The 26298-nt window shown below is 41.0% G+C and overlaps 3 protein-coding genes across 7 annotated transcripts in view; 1 reads left to right on the top strand and 2 right to left on the bottom strand.

The window, feature by feature from the left end:
• The first annotated feature begins 416 nt into the window (after positions 1-416).
• On the top strand, positions 417-5964 carry ttll3 (tubulin tyrosine ligase-like family, member 3). The gene is given in 13 exon segments (XM_068720635.1): positions 417-469; positions 630-797; positions 892-1010; positions 1098-1269; positions 1723-1778; positions 1946-2074; positions 2195-2309; positions 2498-2578; positions 2654-2834; positions 3702-3850; positions 4219-4462; positions 4623-5058; positions 5182-5964. Coding segments are annotated over 12 exon segments (2481 nt in total). The 5' UTR covers positions 417-469; positions 630-781.
• A 1904-nt stretch (positions 5965-7868) lies between these two features.
• Positions 7869-11638, bottom strand: LOC137879553 (class E basic helix-loop-helix protein 40-like). Its single transcript, XM_068720356.1, has 5 exons — positions 11220-11638; positions 11032-11095; positions 10684-10791; positions 10136-10259; positions 7869-9932 (listed from the first exon to the last, which is right to left on the bottom strand). The coding sequence occupies exons 1-5, from the start codon at positions 11288-11290 to the stop codon at positions 9022-9024; spliced, it is 1278 nt and encodes a 425-aa protein (XP_068576457.1). The 5' UTR covers positions 11291-11638; the 3' UTR covers positions 7869-9021.
• Positions 11639-13729: 2091 nt separating this feature from the next.
• Positions 13730-26298, bottom strand: part of LOC137879369 (inositol 1,4,5-trisphosphate-gated calcium channel ITPR1) — a 62835-nt gene continuing 50266 nt past the window's right edge. For all 5 annotated transcript variants that reach the window (XM_068720016.1, XM_068720017.1, XM_068720019.1 and 2 more), the window contains 9 exons: positions 24255-24430; positions 22282-22446; positions 21414-21603; positions 21202-21294; positions 19446-19585; positions 18307-18472; positions 16599-16759; positions 15707-15868; positions 13730-15015 (listed from right to left, as the gene is read on the bottom strand). In XM_068720016.1, coding sequence (XP_068576117.1) covers positions 14929-15015; positions 15707-15868; positions 16599-16759; positions 18307-18472; positions 19446-19585; positions 21202-21294; positions 21414-21603; positions 22282-22446; positions 24255-24430 — 1340 coding nt within the window. In that variant the 3' untranslated portion in view covers positions 13730-14928. The remainder of the gene's footprint in view (positions 15016-15706; positions 15869-16598; positions 16760-18306; positions 18473-19445; positions 19586-21201; positions 21295-21413; positions 21604-22281; positions 22447-24254; positions 24431-26298) is intronic.

The following is a 26298-nucleotide window of genomic DNA, read 5'->3' as shown; positions in this document are numbered from 1 at the left end:
TCAGATGGAGTGAGTGATCCACGTTCTTCAACGCATGCTTACAGGCGGTAGAATTTTCATCACCCCGCACGCAGCGTCCTGTTTCTCCATGGGTACGGTTGTTGTGGAAACTTTAAACATTCTAGTAGGAGCATGCACGGTTGTTATGGGAACGCTCTGTGGGAGCGTGAAGGAAGCAGGACTGAACGAGTTTATGGGCAGAGTGGTCGGGTCACTGACAACGTTAGGTTTGTATAATAATGCTCGAAGTAAAATGTCGGCTGCTTTTGTTTGAGATGTATTTTACGCGCAGTTGTTATGTCTGACAGCTGTTGTAGATGTCATACAGAGAGCTGGTCCGTAAGTCGTTCAACGTGGATAAAGCCTAAGCCTACTGTTGACGTGTTTACAAACCTATACATGCTTTTTTAAATGTTGTGCATGTACTGCGTGTTGGTCCGTGTGTGCGCGCGCGCCTTTGTGGGAATGGGTATGTCAATGAGAAGCTATGACAGCCTCAGTCAGCTCTGTCCAGATTTAGATGCCTGCTTGACCCAAATTATATCCTTCTTCAGTATAGCTACAAAGGCAAAGTAGGTGCAACAAACCATACAGTTTGTGTTATGTTTTCTCTGTTTATTCCTCAACAGCAGAGGACACCTTTCTATCTATCTATCTATCTATCTATCTATCTATCTATCTATCTATCTATCTATCTATCTATCTATCTATCTGTCTGTCTGTCAGAACTGAATACTGTATGCTGGTCAGCTGAAGAGAGAAATATATATATATCAGTAACATGCAACAAATGCCAGGTAAGTGAATAGAGATCTGCTTATTCAAATACATGCACATGTGTTGTGCACACAGTAACTTTACACTGAAATTTGACCACGCGGTTTGTCTCAGTGTTACAATCCACAGTGGCTCCAGTGGAGGGAGGGTTACGTCGCAGTGTGCCAAGCCTGCCAGCGATCAAGCCAGACAGGCTAAAAGCGGCTAAAATGCTAGTGGCAAAAGCAGTGAAGGTGATTATATCTGCAGCCTAGATGTCACTGTAAGAACTCTACATTTTCATGTGACCCTTTTACTGTCTCTCTTCCACTCATTCTCAGCTGAGGAAAGTGTTTTCAGTGCAGGGACCCTACCCTGTGATCCGTGCTGCCTTATGGGCCAGAGGGTGGGTGGAACGTTGTTTGCCCCATCCTGTCCAGAGAGCAACTCATTGCCATGGCAACGAGGAGGAGGATGGTGGTGATGATGGTGCTGTCAGTGCTGATGTTACTGGTGAGACAATGGAGGACACCTTCCTAACAGCCACCTTATTAGACATTTATGGAAAAAACAAGATGAAGTGTCCATGCAACTAATGCGACTGAAATCTCACTATAGGCTCAAAGAAAAAATGTCTGTATAAGTGATTGAGATACAGGGACAAGACTGGATGTGTATTGTGAGACAGTGCACACAGTATTACTGACAAAGTGTCAATCAATCATATTCTGTCGGTTCATTCACTTAAAGATTGTGCAAAAGATCAGAAATACGCTCCGTTTAGTCAGAGCTAAAAGTGCAGGAGGGGCTAGCGTGTATATACATGTGTAATTGAAGCACTAGTTTAGATGGAAACATGATACATTGTGTGACACCAACCTATAACAAAGACCAGTACCCTCTCAACACACCCCTCTACTCATATAAGTCTGCATGCACGCACACTCTTTCCTTTTCTCTTTCCAGAGAGAGTGGATGAAGGCGAGAAAAAGGAGAACCTTGATGACATGTATGACCTCATGGTAAGATAATGATCTAGTGAACCAACATGACACTGACATCCTGCACAGTCCGGAAGCAATCGAATGTGCTAACTGTTTTTCTTGCATTACTTCATTCCCATGTGTATTTTTTCATCACACTGTGTATTCTAGCTCAGCCCCAACTGAATTTCTCTAACCTTTTTTAGTCTCGCCTGGTTCGAAATGAAACAACATATTTCCACTGGACAACACGTCGGGATTACATAGACTGTCGCTCCTTACGGAATGACCAAATGACCAACCACTATGCAAATTCTGGGACATTTACTACCAAGGTCTCAACCCTTAAGAGGTTCTAATGTTTGTCTGGCAAAAATACAAGCTTAAACTTTAGCCATAGGTACAGCAAGTACTCTCTATCTCCTACAGTATGTATATATGTTGGTTTCTTTCAGGTGGGGCTCTGTGTGAACCTGCGTAACCTTCAGTGGTTTGATACAGCAGATCCTGATACCTTCTTCCCAAGATGCTACAGGCTTGGAGCAGAGGATGAAAAGCAGGCATTTATAGGTCTGCTGTACGGCTCTATAACACACATCCAAAGTTTTGCTCTATCAAAGATGCAAAGATAATGCACAGAGTAACAAGTGGAGTAATCACAACAGCTGTCTTAGTTTTATTCGTGATACATAATCAACAAAACTACTTGCCCTTTCTCTCTTTCTTGAGATCTCGTTCTGTTTTCTATGACGATGAAGAGGATTTCAGGAAGACAGCATGCACCAGCCTGCTGCAGCATGTGGTTGAGACAAGTAGATGGAGAAGAGATAGAGCAGAGGGTGAGGAACAAAACGTCCCAAACAGATGTGACCTGGCCATGATTCTATGACACGAAATCTTGTTTTTCTCTACAGAGTTGGATAATGTGGAGCATCGTTTTGTTGGTCCAGGAATGATCGACATGGCTTTGCACGTGTGTCAAGAGTTTCTCAATGTTTTAGAGCACGGCGACATTGATGTTTCTGTAGAAACACCACCCTCAGTGGAGGAACAGCATTGGGCAGAGTTTCTGCAAGACTACTACATGGTTGTGCAGTAAGTATGTTTTCTGGGAGCTTCCTGGGTTTGCTAGAATGATCCTTCTTAGGTTACATAAAATTTCTCTGCAATAGTGACAGCCCAAGTCAGTTTATCAAATGAATAACGGTCATTAAAAAAAGTAAAACTCACTCTAAATGTATCTTGAAGAAGTTATTATTAGATGAGGTTCAGAACTGATTATATATTATTTTACATACCGTACATATATATATACATGGATTTTTATAACACTATATAATTCATGTTAGACTCAGATTGGGGTTAAATAGATATATAGAGTCAGTTGGATTTACGGTTTGCATTAAAAAAGACTTCACTCGAATGATGTTCCAGTTCCACACCACTATTTATACAAATACCATATAATTAACACGATACCGCATGCTATTATTTATAGTGCACTATTTTGACGATTGGTATACAGGACATTGATATAGATCTGCTGTATACACATGTATGCAAACCGATGTTAAGCTACACCATCAGAGCATTCCTGCCTATTTTAAATCTAAAAAAATAAGTAAATATAAAGCTACGCTGCCTTTCCTTTTCTTCTGAACTGCTGGGTGGATTTGTTGCCTCACAGTCGGTCAACAGTGAGTAGCTCCTCCAGCTCCCTTGTGTGTTGCACTGGACAATAATGTCCACGAACATCACACTCAGAAATTAAGTGGTTTTAATATTCATTGGTTGGTATTTTTAATGTCAAATTTTGCAATTTTTTCCACTGGGAATATACAGTATGTATATGTATATGCACTGTATATTGCATAATTACTTTCTGGAGTAAAGCATAATGGTAAGATTTAGTGAATCTGCACATTAATAAACTCAATCTGTGAGTGTAATGTTTGTGTGTAGTGAAGGTGCACTGATCAGGTGTAGCAGTGTGTTTGTGGAGCGCTGCCAGGCCACTTTAATCAGACTGCAGAAGGCTTGCCCTCAGCTGGATACCGATGGACTGAATAACATCTGGATTATCAAACCAGGTGCCAAGTCAAGAGGACGAGGTGAGGTTTAAAAAAAAAAAAAAATGACAGTGACATGAACATCTTATATATCACTCTTTTACTTTCTCTGGACACAATACTAAAAACAATATTGAAAAGAACTATTTGTGTCATAAATATTATGATTGCAACATGAACCGTGATATACAGATGTCACTATTGCTTAATTATTCTACATTTAATTGGGAAAACTAAAATGATGATGCCTACAATTTCTCTTGTAGCCTCTGTATGACCAAGGAAAGTTAGCCTGCTATTTGTATAGAAGGTCGTCAGAAACACCATGTCCTCTTAGTTTGATGCAGTTTTGATTTGTTTAAGCCAATTGTGTTTCCTTTGTCCTTTTCCATGTCACCTCAACCACCCAGGTATTATGTGTATAAATCGCCTGGAGGAGATTTTGGCACTTGTGGACGGTGACAGAGCCCTGACTAAAGAGAGTAAGTGGGTGGTTCAGAAATACCTTGAACGTCCTCTGTTGGTCCATGGCACCAAGTTTGACCTCCGTCAGTGGTTCCTCATCACCGACTGGAACCCTCTGACTGTCTGGTTCTACAGAGAGTGCTACCTGCGATTCTCCACTCAACCATACTCAACAAAAACTCTGGACAGGTCAGACAGTGGGTCAGACCAAAGAGAAAAATAAATGATTTACTTGCACTTGAACGTTCCTGTATCTTGTATCTAGAATGATTTGTGGAGGGATTGATTAAATACTTCAAGTAGACTAAATGTACTAATTTCATTGAAAATACTTCGTTATTTTCCTCAGCTCAGTCCACCTGTGCAACAACTCCATCCAGAAGCACTTTCAGCCATCCTGTGACCGCCATCCAGGAGTGCCTGAGGACAATATGTGGTCCTGCTCTCAGTTTAGGGCTTATCTGCAGCGGCAGGGCCGTGGGGCAGAGTGGGAGTCAGTGGTGGTCACGGGCATGCAGCAAGCAGTGGTCCATGCCCTGCAGACAGCCCAAGACCTGGTCGAGCCCCGCAAGGCGAGCTTTGAGCTCTACGGAGCCGACTTTATGTTAGGCAGAGATCTGAAGCCTTGGCTTCTGGAAATCAACGCTAGTCAGACTATGGCCTGCTCCACAGCTGTGACCGCTCGCCTCTGCCCTGCTGTGCAGCTGGACACACTGAGGGTTGTGCTGGACAGACGGACTGATCCTAGTGCTTACACAGGAGGCTTCCAGCTAATCTTCAAACAGGTTGGCATATATTTACAGATCATGCCTAGAGATAATAGGTGTTCATTTCCAGAGGAATTACTCTGATTAATAGAGGTTACACTAAAAGCATTTATTTGTGTCTTACTTTTTACACCCTCCCAGGCTGCAGTTGAAGTTCCTCAGTATGTGGGAGTGAACCTGCTGGTGGAAGGAGCCCCCATAAGGCGATCCAGACATCTACTTCATAGACAAACTGTTTCTAACCCAACTCTCGTCATGCAGTTCCCACTGGACCAGTCGTCAGAAAAGGTTGAAACGACACGTAAACCATCAGGTCGGAGGTCCTACGCAGTCTCCACTTTTTGCCAATCAGGCAAGGAGAACCGAGCTGCTGGAGAGAAAAAGAGACAGCTGACATCAACATCTTCTAAGAGGGAACCTGAGGAGAGAGCAGATGTCCAGAATACCTCTTGTGTTCGCAGGTCCTGTTGCAGTCTGGCATGTGAACAGCCTTTGGTGGTACACACTGAACCTCAGAGGAAAGTGCAACATTTGGGTTTGAGTCTTGGTGCCAACGGGGCAACTCTGGTCCCACGGAGCCTTTCCTTTTCCCACAGCCCTCCTCACAGCATGTCAGATTGCAAATCTCAGACCAACCCAGGCCATGGATCACACATCTCCAGATCCTTCTTTCCCCAGAGAGCTTTTGAGCTCCAACATAGGACTCCTAACCGGGGCTTTCCTTCACTCCAGTGTCCCCTTCCTACCCTGGAGGTCTTTAGCTTGCAACCAAACATTGTGGCTGGAACCACTGCCTGTCGTAATCCAAATTTGTCCTCTCAGCCCAGTGTCCATAGGCATCAGTTATTCCTCTGCTCTCGAAGGCAAAGCATGGATAAATTTAAATAAGAGTGCACAGGGGAACATAAAAATCTGCGGTATTGAGTGTCAAACATGCTGGAGCCTGATGAACAACACATTAAATATTATGTTAACATACCATAAATTTCAGTTGTAAATTTGAATTATGTTTTAGTTTGGCTGACTAGAATCTAAATATATCTATATGATTTACAATTATGTTATGAATGTAACAGCAATCAATACTGTGTTGAAGTTTATTTGTATTAAAACAAACAAACATGTGTGTGTGCTTATATATATATATATATATATATATATATATATATATATATATATATATATATATATATATATATATATATATATATATATATATATATATATAATGACGTCTGGGATGGCAAAATGAGGTGACCTTTTTATTTATTTACTTTTCTGTTTATTTATTGGTTTATTTGATAAGGGACAGTGCACATTATTAAAAACATTTCTGAGTTAGTCAAGAGGCTATTTTTTATATGTAGTCCCAAATATTAGTCCAAGTACATGCTTTTACTGTATTTATATCTGCCAATATTTCCAAATAAAAAAAATATTAATAAAAACAAACAAACAAACAGAATATCTGTCCAGTATGGCAGATATTCCAAGGTGACTGGGCGAAAAATACTATAACAAAATGACCACTGGTTCCATTTTCTGCAGATAAATAATCAGATTTATCTTAACAGGATATAGGTATTATAAATGGCCAGCAGATGGCAACAAAGGCTCAATGATCTAACTGCATGTTTATGCCAAAGAGGGACTTAAAAGGAAAGAGCTGTCAGTTCTTATCCAGATGTTGCCACACATTCAGCAACACCTGGTATTTGGTCTTTTAGCCTCTTTTTAAACATAAAGACAACATACATTTCCTGAATAACTTCGACATCAATACACACTCACCTGCCACTTATTTGACAAATAAAAAGTTATTGTCAACATTTCTTTTAAACAAAATAAGTCTTGGTGTTTTTATTGAGCTCCATGACTTGAAATAAACTACTGAAATTGGCAAATCGTAACATATATAATTATAAGATTGGCAGAAATAGAAACAGACAGGAAACAATGGGGAAGGGAGACAGGTATGACATGCAACAAAGGTCAAACACCGGAGATGTTGTGGTTATGCATCTTAACCACTAGGCCTCCAGGTCCCAACTACTGAAATGAGTATTAAAAGCACTATTTAATAATAGTAAATGATTAAACTGGCTGTAATAATGTGTTTACTACAGCTTTAAAAGGAACTAATGCCATTTATTGTGCTTTTACGTCAGTTTCAGGACCAAACAAACACTCCTAAAACCCATAAATGATAGTGGAAACAATAATATAAGGTTTAAGAGTTTGTGGTGATAGAAATGTAGAAATCTGCCACACAAGCTGTGTTGATTGTAAGTGCAATCACATAGATAAAAATAATGTGATTGGGGTAATTAGTAGCATTTGTTGAAATGTATGTGTTTGTAGTGCGGGGAGTGTAGTTCCAGAAAGAGATCTCGCAATTCTGGTACAATAACATTTCATATAAAATCATGGAGCCAATAAAAAAAAAAAAAAATGTCTCCCTGTCAAGGCTGTTAACAAGAAGCAGATGGATCCTGATGATTGCCTCAGGAGCTGAACTGAAACTGTTTACACTCACGTGTATTTACTTGTTGTATTATTAGTAGGCACATACGGTTAACCAGCAGGAGAGTCAGGCAACAGATCTGCCATTACATAAGTGTTCCTGGTGACGTGAATGTTGTTGCACTGTAAAAGAATGGATTGCATTTCATTGCTAGAGTCTGTCTGTCTGTCTGTCGCGCACACACACACACACACACACACACACACACACACACACACACACACACACACACACACACACACACACACACACACACACACACACACACACACACTTCTCTTTCATATACATACAGTCCAGGCAATTTTCCACGGGAAAAAAATACTTTATTAATACACTTATATAATGTATACCAACATTTATAGACAAAATATGTACATCAAAACATCTTTCATGTAGGTCCCAAAATATAAAATCTCAAGTACCTCTTTCTATAGAAAACTAGTCTTCTGGTAAAACTTTTACATTCAACTTCTCTCCTCCTCACTCCTTTGACTCCAGTATTCATACGTAGTACAGAGAATAAACATCTGAGATTTATCAGCTTTTCACAAGTAAAAGGCAACAGCAAGAACAAACACCAGGTTTGACTTGAGCAGAAAAAGATGTTGAGTATGCAGACCAGGTCCAGCACAGTGCTACAGTTTGTACACAGTTTTTTGAGTACACAACGTACAATTGTCCGCACTCTGCCCACCTTCTATCTCTCCGGACAGACAGAGTGCGAGAACAGGTATCAAAAATAGAAATGTACAAGAAGGCTATGAACAATAATTACAGGAAATCCATCTGAACTGTCTGGTTTGTCAATGAAAAACCAGACTTCTCATTCAGTGTGGTCATGTGGTGGCCCATTCCTTCATCCATGCATTGGGGTGTACCTTTACTCTGGTCTGTACTCACTTGAGGAAACCCTTGTGTCTTATGGTGTCAGTCATCATAGTGTCTGGTTCTATGGGCATTCCCAGTGATGAGCGTAATGGTGACTTAAAGGACATGGGCAACAAACTTTGGGTGAAAAATTACCTCTAACATCTGGTGCAACACTTTCTAAAGTACAAAGATGACATGTCTCTATTGCAGCTACAAGATGCATCAGTCATTGGTGTTTAAACTTTAACAGCAGCTTCTAAAACGTATCTTTCTTTACATTCAACCAAGTGTGTGTGTTGGTGTGTATGCAGGGAAGGTCCAGTTTATATGATACATTTGCACTGAGTAATACCACTGAGTATTTAACATTCAACCAGAGCTTTGCATCCTTCAAGTGTGGTCGGATGTTGCTCTCTCCTCCATCTCCTCTTGATCATTTCTACAAGTCCTCCAGTTTGCTGTTTGACCTCCAGGCTGAGGAACAGAGAACGGGAATGAGGATGGGTTATGGAAAGGCTCAGTCATGTTTTCATTCCTACTACTGTCTCTACTCCTGGGTAGATCACCTCTTCACCCCTTTTCTCTCAGTCTTTGGTTTCCTGGTTGAGGGGTGGTACCTGCTTTAATGCCTGAAGGAGGGCAGGGGAGTCCATGGGGGTCTGAGATATGGCTGGGGCTGGAGAGCCTCCCCTAGGAGACAACAGTAGCTGAGGTGGAGGCGGTCTTTCGCTGGGCATGGTGGGTGCAGTGCCTCCCATGCCAGGGTAGAGCATGGGCATGGCCCCGGGGTACCAGCATTTCTCCAGCATTGGCAGGTAGGCTGCAGCAGAAGGTGGAATGAGGTAGAAAGGCATGCAGAGGGGATGTGGAGGAGTTGGACGGTTGGGGGATACGCTCATGTAACTGCCGTAACCGCTAGAGGACGATGATGTTGATGATTCTCCTCCTGAGTCCTCTGACGACTCCACACGGGGGCGCTTGTGGCACGGCTCGTCCTCCTCTTGTTTGATAGCGGAGCCCTGCCTCTCGCCGAGTGCTCGCTTCAGATGGCTCTCATGACCGTAGTAATCTGGACGTCCCAGTTGTGTCCCAGATTCAGTCTTCTCCAGCTCTCCACCATAGCCGCTGTCTGTATCCGTATCACTGCCACTCTGCTCACTGCTCGTTGGAGCGTGCGCCCGCTGGATGACGGGCACACAGTTCCTCCCATAGCCTTCGCTGGGTTTAGGGGGCAAGCCGGTGGGCATCTCCTTGTGAGGTTGGTGCTGGTGGTAGGCAGGGATTTCTTCAGGTTGAGGGCTGGGAGGAGTGCGAGGTCGGAGCGGACTTTGCAGCACCTCTGCCGCTAACTTGTGAAGGTAACTGATCACATGGGATGGCGCAAAATCTCCATCAGTTTCATGATTGCCTAGATACTGAAGCATCTCCTTGGCACAAATGTGGAAGCCAGAGCGAAACATCTCCTCTGACTTCTCCTGGTTGACAGCAGGCTGATCTGTAAAGACAACAAGAAACCACACAGTCAGAAATGCTGCAGTTTGAAATGTTCCAACAACTACAGTATTTGCCTTTAGTTCTGCACAATCCCTTCATTGTGTATTCATCTTGGTAATTTGCTCGCTGTCCAACAAAACCATCCTGCTGCACGTGCATATTTGTGTGTGCAGCACGTGTGTGTGCGAGTGATCTGCAGCTCACCAATTTGCATGCCGTTCTGCAGAGCAAGGATCTTCTGCTGCTGCTGCTCCAGAAGAGAGGTGAGGGCTTTCACATGCTTGAGCGTAAGCTCTAAAACCACAGCCTTCTCCAGATGGCCCAGAGTCTGTGGGAAAAACACACAGTCAGCAAATCCTCACCTCTTATATAAAGACACAGAAACTACGCTGTACTGCTCATGTTCACAGGATCACATCATCAAAACTCTACAACAGCAGCCATAAAGGCAAAAGTAATCAATTAGATATATTCAATTTGATATGGGATCATATGCATTTCATAAATATTACGCAGTCTGGAGTATCAATTTGATTGCAAGATCTTGTTTTATTGAGTATTGAATTGAATTTTTTAAATCCCCAGTTTAAACAAAGGCACATGACACACGTCCTCTTCAGTGTGAGCCGTCATTCACTGACTGCTGACGCACTCAGCACAGAGGATGTAATGCCACCTAACAGCCACTCGATGGTGCATGCCACTCAATACAGTGAATCCCATTTTCCCTCCCAGCCACAGCATGAATTTACCGTGAGTTTCAGGTGCTCTGGTAATAAATCTTTCAACTGAGCGATGCACTCGTTTATCCGGTCACGCCTTTTCTTCTCAATAAGTCTGTGAGGCAGCTTGTAGGTTTCCTGGAAGAATAAACAGCATTGTTGGTTAAATTCAGCTGATCCTAGAGCACACATATATAGCTCTTTATGATCAGAGGCAGTCACTCCGACAGGGAGGACTCCAGGAGTTATGTCATAGCAGAAATGCGGTCAACCATTTATGGTACTACAGGACTACTGCTAACTTAATTCCTTCCTTGTAGTTTACACCCTTTAATTAAAAGATGTGGTTATAACTGAACAAGTAAAATAATAACGGACCTTGCTCTCCTCCCCTCTCTTCATTCCTCGCCTGGGTTTATAAACATACATCGGGAAATCCATCCTAAAGAAATACAAAAAGAGAGGATAGTTAAGTGTGGGGTAATGGTTTGGTGAAGCTATAGATACAGAATATGAACAGCATATTAAGTGCGTTTGAGGAAAGCATTTTTCAAAGTATAACTTACCCCTGCAAGTCCGACAGATCAGCCTGGTGTTTAGACAGAGGAGGTGGTTGCGCGCTTGGGATTCGCTCCATTATTTTCAATCCAGTAAACACAAAGTAAATTCGAGGTACTTCTCCAATATAGTTACAATTAAAAACGCATTTATTTACGCGTGATAAAATGTTGAGAGGGAAAAACAAGCATTTAGTAAAATACACTGAAATGCCAGAAGAAACAGTTTCGATTTGTATTCATTCCGCAGGTTTGAAAAGGCAAATAGTCGCACTGATGTAAATAGTTTCAAGTTAGTCCCTGCAATTTCCACGCTGTGGCCCTGCCGCAGAAGGAAGGTAACCCTCTTGGTGGCGCGTTGGGAAAGTGGGGGGAGGACAGAGCTACGAGTTAAATAAACCCTCTGACTCTCCGCTCCGCCTGACCTACCTCTGTCACATGAGGCTCACGTGTTAAACGGCGCTGTATCCTCGGCGGAGGGACGGCCCACTTTCTACCGATAAGGAGCCTCAGTGGGCTGACGGCGGCGGACGTCAGACCGGAGGGCGGCGCGTGTCCTATCTCGTGTACCACCATGCTGAAGTGTATTGAAACAAGCCTGTAAGCGCCACGGCGCAGGGAACGTGCTTGCAACAGGCCTGAGGCACGAGAGTCGAGTGGGTATATGCCCACTGCCAATGACAATGATATACAATAATATAATTAAAATACTATAGTAGGATATACCTGTACAATTAATATCCAGCAGGATTATTATAGAGCAGTGATGCTCCAAAATTTCATCAAGTGCATTTAAGTCATTTTGTAACTGAGGTTTGCTTTTAAAGTTTTACACTGACAATCTCATTGAGTTAAAGTTAGTCTAGATTCTTGCAAAACATAATAATAATAACCGATAATACACAACATTCAGCAGTGTATTCTATTGACCGTTGCCTGCAGCAGGCAGGTGGCCTCTGGTATAAACATTGCGGTCACTGCGGGAGAACCACGTGCACCTAAGCGTGGACGAGTGTGTGCAGTGGGTTTGTTGTCAGGCGATGCCGACTGTCACGTTGGTCTCCTCATGGCCCCGGCAGCCTGCTGAGCGCGCAGGGCATATCCAGCTCATCCAGCACACGGCAGCTGCTGCACCTGTCTGCTGCAGGCTATAAGCACAGGTCACACATGTAGGCCTACACCTTTTGTTAAACGCTGACTTTCATTAATTTCCTTTTGCAAGTGAAAAGGTGCATAAAAACAGAACTTTTGCATTGATATTTTGGTTACATATTTTTTTTAAATCAAAAATGTATTTGTAATCACAAGTAAGCTTGAAGTGCTATTTAGATCATTTTGGCAACTCACACACAATTTACTAGAGATAAATGTTGTATTTATTGGCTGATTTTTAAGGTTTTCTCACCTCACTAATAGGAGCTCAATCATTAAGACTGTCCATCTATTTTCTCTGACAAAAACTAGCAAGGAAAGCAGCAGCTGTCACAGCTCTTTTCACAACCTCAGATCTATCAGCCTTGACATTTTCATAAACAGATTTTTCATAGTTTCAGAAAAAGTAGTATCTTTCACAGCAACACTGTCCTATTCAACAAACGACCAAAAGGTCTGTTAGAAAACTCATGGAGTGTAATAAATTAAATACAAATGGGGAAGGCAGTAGGATTCAGTAATTACAATATTACTTTAACAGTGGTCACAGTGATGTAGCTTTAATTTAATAACAACCATGTAATGCCCCTTGGGCGGTTAATGCAAATGTAACAATTTAATACTGAATTTAATCTTGATATAAATCCTGATTATGGCACATTTGTTTCAGTTCACTTGTAGATCTTGAAATTGTTTTCAGCATGAAGCTAAAAAAGGTATTTTTATTTTTTAACAAGAAGTTTTTCATAATGTTAAAATGTATGCTGATAACATGTCCAACAAGCTTGAGCAATTCTAACAATATTGTATTTACTTATCTGATATATACTGACACTGACAAATGGCAAGATGTTTGAATGCTAATGTTGTCAAAAGTGTTACAGTAGGCTATTAAAAAATATAGGTGATGACATTCTCATTAGGTGCAAAGTGTACGTTTGTTATAATATAGTGTCAGTCTTTAGAAAATAAAGCAGTTTTACAATTTAAAAATTCTACATCTGCTCCATCTGTGCTATGATAAAATCCCAAAAGGTCAAATTAAAACAAAAAATTTGCAACGCCTGTATTTGCTCAACATGCATACATCCTCATGCAACATGGTTATACGACAAGTGTACTTCCTCATTTGTAGAGGACCACAGATAACAGAGTTCATCTGCCGGCAATCCCCAAATTGACTTCCTTTCTCTCTTTCATCTGACTGGACCACGTTAGAAGCATGACACCCCCCTAGTTGTCAACGAATAAGCAGGCAGACAGATAATAACATGCAAACATCCTCATTACCTTTAGTTGCGCATATGTTCTGGTCTTTTCCTCGACTTCCATACTGATGTAGATACTGTTTAACACTCATTAACAGATTATTTTACACACTTGTTTATTTAAATAGACTCCAAGAATGTAATGTACAATTCAGACACAAACCATCTATTAGTAGAAAAGTTCAGTTTGGTCAAGCAGCACTTCAAATGACTAATCTAATATTTGTTTCACCTCACAGACTCTCAAACACTTAGCCATTCTCAAGTCGGTCTTCTACAAAGTGATTAAACAATTATTTGAGTGCTACAGAAAATATCACTGTTTTATGATTAAATGGAAGAAAAAAAGATTACATAATTCAGTGCAGGATAAATCTAATTGAACTAACGTTCTAACATTTCTCCCAAATTCAATTAAGTTTGGTTCACATTATGCTTCCAATGTAACTCCATATCACTACTATCATTAAGGACAACATGGAACCAGCTTCAGAGTGAAGCAGTCACATGATTTGCTCCTTCTCCACAGTAGCTCCATATGGTTTGTTATAAAAAGATTACTTTCTAGTATTCATTTTCTCAAAAACCTTTTTAATCTAAAGTGTCCTGGACTACGTAGAACCTTCATTTGAGATTGCAAAAAATGTGAAAGTGATAATGAATGGGAAAAAAAACTGTATAGATTTTACATTAGCATAAATAGACTTATAAAATCAAATACCAGTTCCCAAAAATAGTTAATTCTTATTTAGAGATTGCATATCAGTAAGTATTCCTATTGCTGTCAGACAAAAGCAAAATGTGTTGTAGAGGTCATACAAACCTTCAAATACACATGTGACCTGAGTTTGCTGGAGCAACACTGAGGATTAAAACCTCAATAAAAGGCCACTTGAGAGCAATACCCCCTTAGGAACAATGTCTGAACTTTGGTATGCTGTCAGTCTGGTACAATGCTGAAGGCATTCAGGGTAATAAAGCCGAAGTCAGTGTTTTCATCTACTAAACCCACAGGACTGGCTTGTCAGGTCCCGAGGCACTTGGTGCACACTCCACCCACACAGACACATCCACTCTACAGGCCGCCAGTAACGTACTCAGATAACTTTCACTTCACACAGACACTCAGAAGCACGCATGTTCTAGAAACACTTATTGTAGGAGTTTCTGGTGAAGTATACAGTCAGACATCGACCTAAATAAATACTGGAGATGGACATGATTTGGCATTCTCCTGTATAACATATGGCGCACTGACAGAAATGCTAAGGCACTGGTGATACTGTCCCCAAGGGCCCTCAGGCAGGCTGCTGGGGATTGATGTTCATGTGAGGGGGATGACCAAGAAGACCAATTCGTTGCTTCTGCTTCCTCTGCTCTGTCATCTGCAAGTGGGAAAAAAAAGTAGTTTAAAGAAGACTTGCAAGCATGAAAACAAAGCAGGCTTTAAACAAATACACAAAAAACCTAAGTGTAAGAATGAAAAGTTGTCAGTTAGTGAGCTTTAGGGGTGCTGGTAGATGTGTTTTGTTACCAGTAGTTTCCTATTTACTGTACGGACACAACGGACAGTAAACGGACAGTAAACGCTGAGTAAACGGACTCAGCTAAAACTCGGCAAGAAAACAATTAAGTGTATTTCCACGAGGCAAAAGTGTGTTCCTTAAGTGTTTTTAACCTTTTCAAAGGACAGCTGTCATTGCATAATGAGACTAAGTATGGTGCATTTTTAACTTGTGCATGAACAAACCCATTCCAAGGAAGAGAGGAGCAGCAAATACTGAAATAAACTACTTTAGGTATTACCTTAGGCTGTCTGAGTCACCAGTTCCATAATGGCAATTGTACAACAGTAAGCAACCAATCCCCAATAACTCTTCCCATGTTATTGTTCATTATAATGTGGTGGTCCTGAGTAATTACAGAATCAAGGTGCAGGTTGTCGATAACCTCCCAATGGCTGAACAAAACAGTCTCAGAAAAGCTATCCGGTTCAAACGGAGGGAAAATAAAAATAAATCATGGGTGATAAACTACAAACTGAGGGTGTGCATGGTTTACTGTCACATGATCTACCTGTTCCTTGAGCTCAGTCAGCTGTCCAGACAGGTTGGAAACCAGCCTCATGGTCGACTCGAGCTTCTCCTGCAGGTTCCTGATTTCATTTTGCTCCCCCTCGGCATCGCTGCTCACCAGTGACATGGCGCGCATCCGTGGGAACCAGTCCAGGTTGTGCTCCTGTGGTCGACCAAGCATATTAGCCACTGGCTTTTGTACATTTACTAGGAGTTAATAAAGCTAAATTATGTCAAAAAAGTAATAGGTAATTCTAACAGGTAGGTGCTACCGTTTGTCAATGGAGTGCTTACATCTGAACTCCAAATGATGCTGGGCTACGGTCTGTTTTTTGAAGAAACTTGTTTGCATGGTATCATTGCCACAGGAGTAACAGTAAAACACCTCAGACTGAGCACCTTATGTAGTACAATGGAAATCCCAGTGAACTGACCATTGATTCCTTTTCATGCTTTGGTCAGTTTAAGGGTTAGACTGCAACTAATATACCGTCTTGTACTGCAAAAAAAATTCTATCAATCTATCTATTCCTGTTTGTCTGCACCAGTCTGTTTATGTCATTTAATGTGCATGACCAGCATATCTGTCAATTAAGATTAGAAAAGAGGAACACATTACTGTATTAAGATGTGTGAATCGTGCCTGTACATGTTTACAAGTCTGACTCAGTAGAATAACCTGATGAAGTCTACTTGATCATAGTTACTCTGCTAAAAACGTGACGCCCATTTTACTGCTCTTTCACTCAGGATTGCTGCACCAGACTATAATCTACTCCAAGACAGCATGCTCGAATGATAATTGTAACCCATTTCAGGGAAAAAAGTAAGCCTGCACTGAGAACGTGGATCCGGATGTGTGCTTTCAGGGTGTGTCTGTGCTTTTTATTTACCTTGATCATCTCAGCTACGTAGCTCTCGGGGCCTGTGTATTCAGTGGAGTCCTTAACTTTTACCAGCACAATAAAAAACAGGTAGTGCCACATGTTGTGCTCCTCTTTGAAGTGTTCCTCAAAAGTCACCGTCTTGTTGTCAAACTTGTCCCGCTCCAGGCCTAGAGAGGGGCAATAACACACATTATTTATGGTACAAAGTTACAGCATTTTTAAGAACAAACAGGAGCCTTTATTACACTAGTATGTTTCGCAATGACATTGGGGAAGGGAACATTCCACTTTGCGTGCTAGAATAACTGCCTCTGCCTATCAGTCAAGTTGCAGTTTGCATCCAAAATGTCACCACTTCTTTCCCGTTTTCTATAAAAGATGGAGAGTGAGGTTGAGCCTGATTCCCTGAACAGAAATTATTTTAGCTACAGTTAAAAAACAAACCTGCACAGGAAGTTAATGATGTAAATCAATTGCTGGCTACAGAACTGAAGACCTGAAAACCAATGCAAGATTGAAAGAAAGATCGATGGTTTATAAAACAGAGCTGGAGGATGGAGAGCCACTTAAGCCTGCGGAGGTCGGCTGCTAATCTCTGCATCTCCTGTTCCCTTGTGGTTCTTGTGGAAACCATAGAGACGGCAGCTCCCCCTGGGCCCTGGCCTTCTTTAAAATGAGTGAGTCAGAGCTGATGGTTGGCTGGGTGACGAACTGTTCTTATTCCATATGCTTACCACTTGTCCTGAGTGCATGACCCAACTTACGCACGCACACACTCGGTCACCTACAGCATGTACTGCTGGGCTCACACACATGTACGGTACAGTTGCGCACACACTCCGTAGCGTGTACTTTTTTTTGGGCACTCACGCATATAATGGACATATAAGGAAATGCAGATGCCCCTACAGAAAGGGTCAGAGTATGGGTAATCTATGAAGTTGCACAACACATATGGCGTGAAAATTAAATTTGTGCTTGTGAGTGAGAGGGAGAAAATGTCTGGGTGTGTGAGACAGACATGAATTATGGAGGCGAGCAGAGCAGTGGCAGGAAGCTCTCATGACTCAGCCTTCTTTGGAACTACAGCTAAGTGAAAAAGAGGGAGAGGGAGGGGGAGGGCCTGCAACAAACTACATGCACCTTAACAGAGATACCAGAAACCACAAACACACCAAGAAATCAAACACTCTGAAAGGGGATTTTGGGACTTTACCGAGTGACATGAGCTGGATTGTGGAAGAGTACTAATGACGCACAGTCTTTGAAACACAGAGCACATCCAACAACAGAGCACTACCGGGCTGGCAGGGTGCCCTGATGATTACAGAAGTAATTCTGGCACTGCAAAGTTAGAGGGTTGATTGCCATGACAATATCATTCATAAAATATTCTAGCACAAGCGGCAGCAGAGAGAGCTGTGCCACATACAATAAAAGTGGGAGTGACACATTAGCAGTAAATATATGAGTATATAGTACAGTATATATATGTATTGCTTATTTTGTGTGTACAACAACAAGAAAAACTGGAGTGTAACCTTTTTAAGCAAAGACAAATATTCAATCAATTATTAAATTCATAATACATTTTCAGGTGATTGACTAATTGATTAAACAATTAAAAGTTTAAGCACTAGTCACCATGTAGCAACTGAAAAAAGACATTAGGGAACCAACGACTGCTCTCTAAACAGATGAAGAGCAGTCTCACCGCAGATGAAGCAAGTAGTCTTCAGGACTTCTTCTTTCTTCTGTTTTTCACTCCTCAGGTCAGCAAAGGTGTCGATGATTACGCCAAAGATGAGGTTGAGGACAATGATGATGACCATGAAGAAGAACAGCAGATCGTATATCACTCTGGCTGCAAACAATGGCTCCTACGAACGGAACAGAAACACAGCAATAACTTCTGTACAGGAAGTGTTCAGAGGTAGTGACTAGAAAATGACATAGTAATTATTAACTTTATTTTGACAATAGAGAACAATTAAGAGTACATTTAAGATGAGATTTTACTGTATTGTGGAGGGCTAATGTAGAAAGATTGTCCCATTTAAATGTATGACCCAAAGGCAGGTCTTCACATAAACATATGTGTAGGATGTTATGAGTTTAAAACGAGGTTAACCTTCATCATCATGGATGTTAATGGAAACACAAGGCCACAGGTGAAACCTGCCAGATGCTACAGTAACAGAGCCGGCAGAAAGCCGGTCAACCTGATGCAGCCTGTTTCTGTCTAGGTAGGACACAGACAAATGTTGATTTTACATCATTAGCCAATGGACTTTAATGTCTACATACTGTGCTGGAAGTACATTGGTGAATTTCATTCCCTCATTTTCCATTTTTAGTTAATCCTTTAAAAGTAATCATCACCAGCCTAATGCAGTGACACACTCAAACATATGTAGGACAAGCTTGCTTTGAAGCAACAATGTACTGAGCCACTCTTCCACCCATTGTGATGTTGTGGGTTGAATATGTGACTTTTTGGCCTGAGTTGCATTGTGTTGTGAATATGTGAGGTGGATAGTCACATCCTCTTTTGACATCATTAGTGGTTGAGCCTGAATTCGGTGGAAATCTATCTTGAGTTTTAACTCTGACACAAGGCGGAGGTTGTACAGCTGCAAGGAAACATTGTGAAACCTCCATTTCTTATTAAAAACAAGTTCAGCACACAGTGGGCTTGCAGCCAGCTCACATGACCCTCGCTGCGCATGCACACACACACACACACACACACACACACACACACACACACACACACACACACACACACACACACACACACACACACACACACACACAGTTTTGTAAGGTGCCTATCTTCCGAGTTGCACATACCTCTTTAGAAGGCTTGCGGAGTACATCCCCTACACCTCCTCCACTCCTCAAGCCATGACTCAGCACAGTAACGATACACATAAGTAGAGAGTCGCACGTCCGCTCCATGTTGCTGTCCTCCTCACCTCCATTCCCCAAATCTGAAGAAGCAGAGAGGAAAGCTTAAATCTAATGATTTCAGAGGCTGTAAAAAGTTACTTCTTTTTAAGGTGTATATTAGTTTACAGACCTTCATAAACAGCCCTGCAGCACCAGAGAACGCCGTTTACACTGAAATGCTTTATGAACTGGTATACCAGGGTAATTAGGACCACTAGGACTAATACTTTTAGGTTAATATAACATCAAACTGTAGCTCATAATACTTATTAAACTAAGTCATGTGACCCAAAGACATTATGCAGGGAAATTTACATTTAAAATAAATGAATAGCATGAAGTACCACTTCAGAAACTCATATTTCTTAAAAGAAATGTAAAATCAAAAGTAATTCAATTTATTTCCATCATAAGTTGTAAAACAATTGTTCTGAATCACCATCATCATATAGGTAGTAATGAGTGTAACACTAAAGTCATTTTTATGATTTAATGGTTTGCGTATAAGACACTATATTTTATTTTCCATTAAAATATCATAAACATCTCCTGCCATATTCATGATGAATTGAGCACATTATGGCATTTGATGAGATTATATTGTGCTTGTAATGTTCATACATAGTATAGACTTACTGTATGATAAACAATCTAAGTAAACTATTAACTTGTTTTGAAATACTCTCTGAATATAAATAAATATTAGACATCTGTTTTAAGAGTAGGATTTGATAGCCTTGTAGTCAGAGTGTAAATACGGTATCATCTGCTATTTTAATATCCTTGGTGTAGTTACAGAACTTAATATCTGTTGGAACCTTGTTTACATGTTTTGGTTCACAGTGTGACGCAGTTAGTCAAAGCAGAAGTGTTTTTGTTTAGATGGAACGTGACAACAGCTTTGGTTGAACTTGTGAGTCAGACAGAAAAACAAAGATCAACATTTCTGAAAGATTTATCTATTTATTTATTTATTTGATAAAGTTTATAGTTAATTGACGAATAACCTCTGACCCAGTCAAATGGTGGTCCCCTGCTAACTGTGTTTATTACTGGCCAAATCATTTTATAGTTTTTATGACTTGGCTGATGGCCATGGTAATAAAACACACTCTTATTACTGAATAAATTGGGTCACATGTTGATGTCATATGAGGGCCAGTGAGGTCACATGAGAATTGTTTGGCAGTTATGTGACAGTCAATGGAGTCACATGAATGAAATTGTGAACTGGTGTGAAGCTGCAGAACAGAAGGAAACTGCAAAAACAGCCAACAATTTTCCTTTCACTTGTTTTTTGCCTCAAGAGGTTAAGGATGATTTCCAAATATTTCAACTCCACAATAAATTATTTCCAGTTCTCCACTTCTCTTAGACATTACCATGGACAATTCCTACGTGAACCACTTCTCTAGTGGACCATTAGTCTAGAAACTTTGACCCCAGGCTTTTCTAACCCTGCAATGAAAATTAACCACATTATAAACTGAGTTTGTTGTTATCACAAGTTTTGATTGACGACAAGTAAATCACAGAACAACACAGCATTCAAATAACTGACTAATGGAGTGATTTGTTTTTAATGATTGAAATATTTAGCTAAAACACATTTCTTAAGCTAAACCCATATAAAACCCAGTGTTGCAGTTCACATTACCTTGCTGCAGGGCTTCTGTGGTGCAATTCTCATCAATCCCTCCCGGACACATTCCTGCAGACAGAAACTCACTGGCCAGACCGGCTCCATTTTCTAGAGAGTAGGAACGAATGCTGCATAAGTTTTCTTGTCTTTTCAAAATGAAAACCTACATTCTGTGATCTTTAAGGCTGTTTGTCAAAAATGATTGAAAGACAGGAGTCTGCCCTCACTCAGAGTTGTGTTGGGGATACGATCCACCTCCAGGATGAAGTCGTCTTTGAAGAAAATGTAGCCAACGATGGAGAACAGGTAGACCAAGATAAGAGCCAGCACAGCGGTGAGCACGATGGAGCGTCCATTACGAGTAACACTCTTGATTACATTCAGCAAGGTTTCTTCTCTGTATACCAGGTCAAACAGCTACAGAGGCAACACACATGTTATGAAACAAAAAGGATAAATATCTAAAAATAGGTTCATGTGAAGTGACTTAAGGACGCAAGTAGTGCATTCATTTAGGTTACATACTACCATCCTCTACATACAGTGAGGCCAGTGTTTGATACAAGGTGAATGTGAGGTTACACAAGAAAGTACAAGTGGCAAGAAACAAATAGGTGTTGGATTAAATTTGCTTGCATTTTGCGGCTTTTTTTCTATTACGCTGAATCCTCAGTTTTCTCTGTCCGACATGAATTGCATGATTTTTCAGCATCTTGTTAATAAAAAATATGGAAATATGTTGCACTGCCTCTGCAGAGGAGCTGCTTAGGCCTGTGTGAATGGAAAACTTTTCAGTTTTTGCATTTTCAGTCTGACACATTATAAAGCAGACCTGAGGCAGTTAACACTTCCACAACAAGAAAAAGACAGAAACACCATTAACTTAAAGCACAATATAAGGCATCTTCTGGCAAGTAGGATATGTCCGTGAATGTACCAAAATGGGAAGCTAAAGCTACATTCAGAGAGACAAGTAATATTTTACTCATGGTTTTATTTAAAACCTGCTGCCCTTTAGAGTAGGTTTGTGTGACTGTTTTGGCAAAGCATCTGTTCTTAGCATCTGTGTGTATTCACAAGGTGTGTTTCTCTCACCAGCAGACTGTAGAAAAAGACATGGACAAACACCCCCAGAGAGCAGATGATGAGGTAAAGGAGGTGGTAGAGGAACTCAAAGTCAAACACCATGGCTCTGTAACCCCGTGTGAAGGTTCCTCGGTTCCCCACGAAACTTATCAGGAAGATGATTTTATTACACACCTGGAAGATTAAGTCAATGTCTCTTTAGTTATAAAATAATGGATAATCAACAATTAATAATTAAAATATTGGAAAGTCAAGGGGTTTGGGACAAATACACAAAATGCTGCACATGGTGGGTGTGGCTTTTCAAGGTAAATGAGGACACATATCGTATGTTTACATGCACATAAGTAACCTGGTTATCATTTGCTTTCTGCAGTAACTTGGTTTCTTAAAAGGTCATTTAAACCAAACATGAGGGAAAGGGATTAACAAAAACCCGGTTAACACGGCCTCTGTGGATAAACCTGAATTCTTGGTCATGTATACACTTAAGCAAGTTTGTGAAAAGGTTTTCTATTTTCTTTTAACAACAGTGCATGTACATAATCAATTTTAATAATGAAATCTTCTGTCTGACTAAAAATATAACTGAAACTATTGGTGGTTATTTGAAAAATCCACACAGCTGCAAAGAAAAAGAAAAGAAAACACATTGTTCAAAAATGTCACACACACAATCAGGGAGACATCTGACTACTGACCAGCTGCATGTAAACTAGATTTTAGAGCAACCAGGTTACTGCAGTCCATGGTAACGTGTACTCTGATATCCTGCATTAACTTGATCTCTCTCAATAACCCGGTTTCTTTTGTACAGCTAAACGTAGCGATTGAGGAGCGAGATAATCAAGGTGTGTGCAAGACTTTATTTTGCGTGTGTGTTTAAGAGCACATCTAGAAAATCTCTAGCGGGTGCAGGGGTTGTGTCGCTCTCTCTAGGGTTCAGTGACGCACTTCACACCCCATAGCGCAGCTAGGCGCTGCCAAGGAGAAGTGTGGGGCCAGGGGGCAACACCACAGGCAGACGGTGCACCGGCCTGCCAAGTGGGCATGAGTGTGAGTGAGAGTTGAAAGAAGAACTGGAACTAGTGCGGTGGAGGTTTCTCAGCACGTGAAAGTACATACCCAGTTCGTGTGAATGGGGAAATAGAAATGGTCTTTAACATTTCTCTGGGGAAAATGACAAACTGCACAAACACACCATTTTACACAGGAAGATAACAATTAAAGGGTTAGTTCACTCAAAATAAAAACATTTTACTCGCCTTTAGCAGCCATGCAGATAGTTTTGACAAAATTTGTCCAGATTTTCAGATATTCTGAGATTTCTGCTCCTACTCCAATACAATGGAGGGGAATGAATTTCATCAGAGGTGCTCACACACGGTCAGTTCTCATAGGGACTAGGCACGTCTGTAGATACTAGTTCCAATACAGACTGTCTAACAAAGTCTTTGGAGTATCCAGGGACACTGTTTCTGGAAAAACACTTTATTGTTAATTTATTCAATTACATTTTTTAATTCTTTGAGCACCTCAAAACAAAATTCTAGTGCTGCAAATTAGAATTGGTATCATTGTGGATTTTCTCAATTAATTTTGAGTGCATGAAATGTTGAAAAATAGGAAGAACAAGCTAACACACAGAGTCCAAGGTGGCATATTTCAGTTGCAATAATGATATGACAAAATAAAAAAGCACAAAATCCTCACATTTCAGAAGCTGGAAACAGAGAACATTTGACAGGATGATTGAAAAATTAAACTATTAATTGATTATGAAAATAGTTGCTGGTACATTTTCTTTGGATCAGTTAATTAACTAATTGTTTCAGCTCTACAAAATTCCATTTCCATCCCTTGAATTTGAGTGGCAACACAAATTTCAGAGACAGATATCTCAACAGCCCGGGGAATTAAACCACAACTAACTGCGCGACTGGTAATTTGGGTGAACTGACCATTTAAAGCAGACTACTCACATTGAAGGCACCCAGAAGGAAGAGGGTGGGCTCCAGGCCAACAGAGAAGATGAGACGGAGGATGGTGATAATGACGAGGGCACGAATGCCCAGCGGTTGGGGCATGATGATTACAATGACCAGTGTTGCCAAGACTCCCATCCACAGCAGGGCAGAAAGGTGGGGATCCAGCATACCTGCAGAAGATAAATGCAGGTATTGCTACAATTGCTGTATTTGACAAGCCTGTAACATAGTGAATTGGTCATACATGGAATCTTAATGTATCATGTTGCGAGGATTACAGTGCAGCTAAAAAAAAAGAGGCCTTGTCTGGATTTGAACTGTTCTGTCTCACAGGCAGGCCTTGGGCCTTCATTAGTGAGATTTTGAACTCAAAGAGAGCCAGTTACATAACACCCAAAAGTATATGACATACTTTTTTTTTGTATACGTGTGCTTTAAGCTTTGGTGAGAGCCTACCTTATGCTTCCCTTGATCCCAAGGTAAATCCAGGATTAGTGTCCTAGACAGGGGTTTCATGTGGCAACAAATCACTCAGGCTAAAACCCTGGATCAGGTTTGATCAGCCTAAAAAATGAGGCCACACCCAACCTTCTGCCTCTGTTAATGACCCCCTTTCTTAAAGGGCTAACATGTGGGCAAGTGTCTATGTTAGTAAGCATTCTATGAGCACTGGTCATTGAGTACTCAGAGAACATAGAAAAGGAAAATAAATGAATCTGTTGATAATAGAAAAGGTAGAAAAAGATCATGAGAAAATGGTGAAAGACAAAGAAAAAGGAAAATGGGGCAGAACTGCAAGGATTGAGAAAAAGTTGTAGTGAATGAGAAGGCAGAAGGAGAGTACTGCAGGTAAGGGAGCCCTCCTTCCCTCCCCTACTTCCTTGACTATCTCTCTCTCCTTCCCTTCCTCCAGATTTCTCTCCCGCCCAATCCCTGTGGAGATCACATGACAGGTGCCACTTACATAACAGCCATCTCTAAAAATACCTCAGCTGAAAGATTCATGAGGAATGGGCCGGGGGCAACACACAGCTCCAGTGATGTGGCAGACTGACAACAGTGGTGCATACGTGCACTCACTAACTGTCTCGCTACCTTGCACTTGCGTTTTTATGTGCAGATGGATAATTGTGTGCAACTGTCTGTAAAATCAACAGTTGAGAAGGCTGCAAGCATGCACTGTCAGTGCGTGAGCATCTGTTGAGTTGATTGGTGCTAACCAAAGCTATTTGTCAAAAGGCAAAACACACTGACCTAGATCCCCTTCTCTTATAACCCTCATTCTAAAGCCCCAAGCAAAGGAGGGAGGAAAGGGAGAGCAATGTCTGTCTGTCTGTCTGTCTGTCTGTGAGTAAGAGAGAGAGAAGGCAGGGGCCCAAAGCCATAAAGTGGCTGTTAAAGCTGGCCAAAGGTATGCTGGAGTCTCACGTGATGTCTTGCACACAAAAAGAATTCCAGTGTAGAGGAGAACCAGTCAGACCTTTAGTCATGTGCACTTTAGTCGTGCACTCAGTGTTTTACAACTTAAATGTATGATTGTATGAAATATTGAATGAATGAACTATACAACTGCTGTATACAACACTAGCAAAACACAACAATTAACACCAAATACATGTTTTTCTACTTCATTACAAAATTAATAAAATACTGCATTTTGTGTAACCTAGCATGGCTCACAATGTCAACAGATAAGTTGACAAGATGTAAAACATCTGTAAAAAGATTTATGCACCCTTGTTCATTGGTACATTTGGAAATCTTTTTTTTGAGGGTTTAAAACGACAGTGACATTGGTATTGTATTCACCTTGTAAGTCTGTGTGTCAGTCATCATGTCAAAATGTGTCCTGGAGACACCTACTGTACCAGGAACTACCACAGAGGCGGTCTATACACACTACTGGTGTGTAGTTGAGATCAAAATGTAGGCAGAGTTCGAAGATAGCTGTGGTCTGAGCAAGCGATCTGGCAGTAGGGGGGTAGGATGTGGGAACTCTATGCCCCTTGTCCGATGTGGTTGCGGCTAGTGTGATCCC

The sequence above is a fragment of the Cebidichthys violaceus genome, unplaced genomic scaffold, assembly GCF_023349555.1.
Source record: "Cebidichthys violaceus isolate CVI_PGR_0920_01 unplaced genomic scaffold, fCebVio1.0.p SCAF_25, whole genome shotgun sequence".
Lineage (NCBI taxonomy): Eukaryota > Metazoa > Chordata > Actinopteri > Perciformes > Stichaeidae > Cebidichthys > Cebidichthys violaceus.
This window is presented reverse-complemented; position numbering and strand designations above follow the sequence as displayed.